This window comes from Lipotes vexillifer, unplaced genomic scaffold (genome assembly GCF_000442215.2).
Source record: "Lipotes vexillifer unplaced genomic scaffold, Lipotes_vexillifer_v1.1 scaffold668, whole genome shotgun sequence".
NCBI lineage: Eukaryota > Metazoa > Chordata > Mammalia > Artiodactyla > Lipotidae > Lipotes > Lipotes vexillifer.
In genome coordinates, this window is record NW_006785319.1 from 1,493,359 (window position 1) to 1,499,506 (window position 6,148).

Below are 6,148 nucleotides of genomic sequence, written 5' to 3' on the forward strand. Positions count from 1 at the left end.
TCTTTCCCCCTCTTTCAGATTATCCTGGGTGCACCTTAGCTGACTTTCATTTGTATAAAGTGTTCCAAGGAGAGATGCCATTGCAAACTTCCTTACAGGTTGTCATGGCGACTCCTGACAAAACTTCCACACACGAAACTCAATTATCTTCTCTACACACTAAAACAACGATCTTTCTCACCCTTCTGCCTATATATTCCACCCTTGATTTGGTTTCTCGTATAGAAAAATAAAATGTAAAGGAGGTTAATTGATTCAGCACAGCTTGTTCAGAAATGAACAGAGAGGAAAAAAAAAATTATCTCATTTTTTAACAGACTGTGAACATAAGATACTGATCCATGCTGTCTCCCACGGGGCAAGGTGGTGAACTAATCATGTCCAGACCCACTAAGTCACAGCCGATAATTAAGGCACTTGGTATGGGGGTCTGTGTGTTGCAATCCTGGAGTGTGTCAGGACGGATTTTCCATAAATTCAAGAAAAGGTCCTCCAGCACCCTAATTTAAAACCTTTATCTTAGCTAATTAAGAACAGTATGGCTCAAACCAACGCATCACTTCACACCTAGTGTGTTGACAGTATACCACCACCCTGAGTGCAGGAGGAATGAAAACCTTACTTTTTTTTTTTTTTCCCCCTGTTTTTAGCTCTTCCAATATCTAAGATGTTTGCTGGAGAAGAAACACAGACACTCTTGCAGCCTTATGGTCAGGGTGACAAAGAAAAGCATGACAAGGTTTGCATACACTCGGCTCCAAATATCTGACATCTTCACATCACGAGATAAGTTTAAAATGCCACAGAAAACAGTTCTTGCCAAAAAGATGAATTCTCCCTCTCACAAGTGTGGTGTTGATTGATGTTGGAAAAGTTGGACAAAGATGCTGAGGAGTCTCAGGAAAGTTTTTTGTTTTGTTTTTTAAATAATGGAGGTTAATTAAGCCCCACATCTGTCAAGTACAGTTTCCTTGTGGATCTGATTAAAAGCAAAATATTACATCACAATATTTTCCACAGCCAAGATGTGATCTCAGGACTTACCATGCAAGCTTGATTAGCCCTGTTTTATAAATAGAAATTCTGAAGTACAAAGAAATAAGAGGGTTCTACAATTTAAAAGTGACTTGGGTGTCTAGTGTTGCCTTTTGGTTTATTTCATATGGTAAAAAACCCAAGCCAAACATAAGCTTCTAAAATCATTCTGACCAATTCTGAAAACATGTGATTTAAAGTTCTGGGATTTCGATCCTTGTTTTTATTTCAAAAATTGCAAAACCGGGCTTCCCTGGTGGCGCAGTGGTTGAGAGTCCGCCTGCCGATGCAGGGGACACGGGTTCGTGCCCCAGTCCGGGAAGATCCCACATGCCACGGAGCGGCTGGGCCCGTGAGCCATGGCCGCTGGGCCAGCGTGTCCGGAGCCTGTGCTCCGCAACGGGAGAAGCCACAGCAGTGAGAAGCCCGCGTACCGCAAAAAAAAAAAAAAAAAAAAAAAAAAAATTGCAAAACCCTCTTCATATTCTGAATATTCTTGAATTATTATTCTCACACTCGTATTGAGAATTGAGTTGCATCTCAACTTAGTTGCTGAACTACTTTACAGCTGCTTTAAAAAAATAATCTCTTTAATGTATCTAAGAAAAGATTGTGTTTGGGGGTCCTTTTTATTTACCTGTACTTGCATAAATGATTACAAAGAGAGGTATAATAATGCTGGATGCAGTAGTTTTGCTCTAAAATATTGCTTTGCTCTATCATCGTAAGGCATAGCTTAATTAAGATCTAAATATGTAACTTCAATTCAACTGCAGCTGAAACCAGAGAATGAAATTAGGAATTACTATACAATAACTATACAGTAATCATTTCAGCTAAATATCAAATTCATTATCAACAGATGATTTTTAATACATGTATACATTTCTAAAACACATAAAGGAGATACCTAAATCATCCCAATAACAACAAAAAAGCAACAAATATAACTCAACTGAAAGTAGCATGACAATTATGACTGATAATTGAATAACATCTCAACAGGAACTCTAAAATATTTTATAAAATCATAATTTTTATAAATTTTTCATAGAAATCTTAAAATTCTTAAGAGCTGAATATTTATTTCTGCAACTTGATTCCAATCGTGCAGGGTCCAAACCATAAAATTAGCCTCTTAATTATTCCATTACCATGACTATTTTTTTGCTCCTCATTGGCTGTGTGAGGGGGAAAACACAAGCCTTTTAGGGGTTTTTATTTCATATTTTTGCTGCATCATAGATGGGGCAAATATTTGAATATCATGGGAATTATTACACCTATTACTTTTAGTGGGAAAGTACTATAAATACAAATGATTAACTTGTAATAGTATAGAAGACCTGAAAAAACATGTGTGAAATACTAAACATCATGACAATTAATACACACAGTGTCTATCCATGTTTGTTTTCTCTTTTACCTCCCTTTAATTTATCTCAGAATATACTAAAACCGTTTATACTGAGTAGTAGACACACAAACTATCAGTGATGTGCTCTGATAAGATACAAGTGAAAAGGATTTTTAAAGCATTAGCCATTCCATTATGTTGAATTTCCATGAAGTATTTTCCTGCAAGCCATGGTACATTAAACTGTTTAAAACAGTGAAGGTTTCTCACTCCTGGGACCACACTTAGAACCAGGACTGCCCTGTCCCACAGAATGGCTGCAAAACCAGACTCTTCCTCCGGCACGTGACTGGTTTTGACTCCTTCAGTGCTGACCACTGCCAATGATAAGCACGTTTATCCCTTCCCATAGCATTTTACAACTTGGCGATAATATATAGTAAAAGGTGGTTTTTGAAGGACAGTTAGCAATTAACCATGAAAATGTCTTTTTAAAAGAAAGTACTAAATTTAAATAACACATTACCCGATAGTCAAGTTACATGCTTCAATTGAAAACTTATGTATTTAGCTGACTTACTAACTTTGAAATGTAGATACATTAGCAAAATACTACATCACAATATTAAGAATGCCTAATTCCTCATTGCAAGTCACTTTTTACTAGGTCAAGTGCATATATATATATACACACACCCACATATATATGCAGATATATATATATATATGACTTAGCTTACTATCCAATACCTGTATAATGATGTCAACATATCCTAATTTTCTTTCCAATTAGATTTAATAATAGAATAAAACCAATGAAATCTGATCTTTTCCTCTTTTACAATGAATTCTATCTTTCAGTAAGTGATTTCTACCTTTTCAAGTTTATTTTGTATTTGTAAGAAAGTATTAGTTTTAAAATCATTATTTAGGCTAAAAAATACTGAAGTATGCAACTAACATTCATTTTACGGCACATACTGCCTTTTGTTTATTCTTGGTTTTAAAACTGCTACCTAGGACTCTCAAGCTGGAATTCCACAAGATCCCCATCAATCTCAGTTATTTATTTACTCTACAAGATATGAAACTTTGAGAAACAGCCCCTTCTCTCTTGCTGCTCCATTCCTTTCACACCCACTAATTCTTCACCTGATATTAAATATCACTTGTACCACAAAAGAACCAGAAACAAGAAAACTGTTTTAGAGATTATAATAACAAGCCAGAGAGTTGGTTTGCCATACTTTATTTTTTTGATGCCATTGAACAAACAGATTTCTCATTAAGCGTAAAATCAATAGAGCTGGTGGGAAAGTTGTAAATATCTCATTAATAAGATTAATTAGTGTTTTATGTTAGCTATCCCAGCAAATTCAGATGGCTACTGTTAATTGAATTAGCAAAATTCAAGGGAAAATCATTTTGTTTTTGTCATTTTATCAATATTGGAATGGAAATCTTAATAATAGTAATTTTAATAATTAACTACTAATGTTAACAAAATCTCACTTTCTCTTAAGGGTTGGAGAAATAAATGATCTACATAGGGAAAAAAAGTTTCACATCCAAAGTATCCACCTTCTTTTTTTATTGGAATGACAGAATATACTTCAAATCAAAGTTATACCCCTATTAGAAAGGATGACAGAAGTCAACAACGAAACGAAAGCATATCAGCGCTTTCCCTCAGAATTCCAATCCACCAAAGCCCATAAGCAACTATTTATCTTTAAAGTTTAGAGACTGGTAAGGACTACTTGTCATAATGAAAAAGCAGACTATTTCCATGTATTTTACAACTAACCACTCACTGTGTAAAAAGAAATTCCACTTTATTAAGTATAAGAACGAATATTTAATTGCCATAAATCAATATTCCTGTCGTCCACAACTGGGCTACCTAAACGCCTTCTGTGTGCGAAAGGTACATAGTGTACGTGGGTGATGACCCTTGAAATTAAGATCATTAATATGCCGAGGTGATGTACAGGACCAGCTGAAAAAGCGTTACATCCATATCATGAGGAAGGCTTCACTCTGTTGTTAAAAGTTTAATCGCAGAAGCTAGTTTATTAGTAAACAAAGAATTCAACAATATTGAATCTCATCAACATTTTGTGAAGGATATTTTGCTTTATTGTTAAGAATGATAGTTATTTTGATCCATGTTAAGATATGATGAGCGATGCACGCACTAAGGGACTGCATATTGTGTGTGTGTGTGTGTGTGTGTGTGTGTGTGTGTATCCACTACGTGGTGTTTTGGACATGAAGGTAAGCGTTTAGCAACAAACTTATCGCCAGACTGCGAAACTGAACGACCTCCTTAGTAACTGCCTGAAGACCTCCCCACCGCACCTTAGCAACAGCGAAGGAGAAAGAGACTTTTCGTTTCCACAGGGCAAAGAGCTGTTGCTAAGCAAAAATTACAACCAAAAATATAGAAAACTGTAACTTGGTTTTTGAGAACCCCTTCACAAGTTTCACGATTTAACTGGCCCAATTCACTTTAATACAGACACGCAAACTCAGTGAGAAGCAAACACAATTCCCTGAGGCTGAACTTGTACCAAGCCCTCTCCCACATCCCACAAATAAGCAGTTAGTTACTTTTCATGCACCTCAAGCCAAAAATCAACCGAAAGCTCAACGGTGAGAGGTTATGTCTTCCTCTTGGCCTCTCATCCTTCTTTTCTAGTTTATTTGGCATTTCTCCCATGTCATTGATCGCGACCTTAAAACGGCTACTTGCTTAAACCCCAAAGTGTCTGGAGTCCTGTAACATCAGCTCTGCAAAGACTTGGGAGCGAACCCAAGGATGCCGCACACCTGCTAGCTGTGGCCGCGGCTGCAACCTCACCGGCCTCAACCAGCCTCCTGGGATCTTTCCCAGGTAAGCGCGGCACTTACCTGCTGCTCTCCGGGCTCCGTCGATTTCACCAGGTGCTTATCCTTGTACAGAGACCAGAGACCAATACTGGGCAGGAAAATTACAGCCACCATGAATAACAAAGTCATCTGCAGAAATCTCTTCTGTTTCCTCTTCATCGCAAATGATCACAGAGAAGAAAAGTTAAAGGAGATGGTTCCCTGACCGCCTCTTGGGTGTAAAGCCAAAGTCCTTTCCTCTCCCCTGAGAAGCACCAGAAACTGAGGGGAAGCTAAAAACTTTTGCTGTGTGCTCAGCACCAAGGTGCACGATTCAGAGGGAGTTGGGCGTCTGCAGAAGCAACGCAGAGTTACTTTCCCCCCAGAAAACTATGACGAAGGCATCATCTATTGGCTCAGAAGTAAATGACTTGACTGGGGAAATCATTCAGTCTATCGACCTCCCACTAAAAGAGCAACGGAGTAAATATCGTTTCAGAGACTAATCATAAGTTATGAAAAGGTCAATAGCATGCCAGATACTGAAGAAAACGGGGGTTTGGAGGGCTGGGCTGGCGAGGAGCGGGTGAGCAGGAGATCTGCGTGGGAAGCGGCTCAGCCCGAGCAAGTGGCAGGAAGAAAATGGTCCGCTCTTGACACTGAACATCACCTTTTCCGTCTTCCCCGGACGTCTCCTCCTGCGCTCCCCCTGGGATAACCCACCTGAACTCAAGTTCAAGTCCCTCCGCGGCCAGCGTGCTGGCGGGCTCCCGGGGGTCCGGGCGGGGAAGTGGGGTCCGGGGCAGAAGTGCTGTTTGGAGCGAGGTCCGCGAACTCCCGGGCGCTCACGCACGGTGCCGACCACCCTCGTCCCCAGGCAGCGGC

General features: G+C 39.1%; 1 protein-coding gene across 1 annotated transcript in view; it reads right to left on the bottom strand.

Moving 5' to 3' along the window:
* GALNTL6 (polypeptide N-acetylgalactosaminyltransferase like 6) overlaps positions 1-5,615 on the bottom strand; it is a 1,162,176-nt gene extending 1,156,561 nt beyond the window's left edge. The window contains exon 1 of the mRNA XM_007457365.1: positions 5,306-5,615. Coding sequence (XP_007457427.1) covers positions 5,306-5,443 — 138 coding nt within the window. The 5' untranslated portion in view covers positions 5,444-5,615. The remainder of the gene's footprint in view (positions 1-5,305) is intronic.
* Positions 5,616-6,148: the final 533 nt, after the last annotated feature.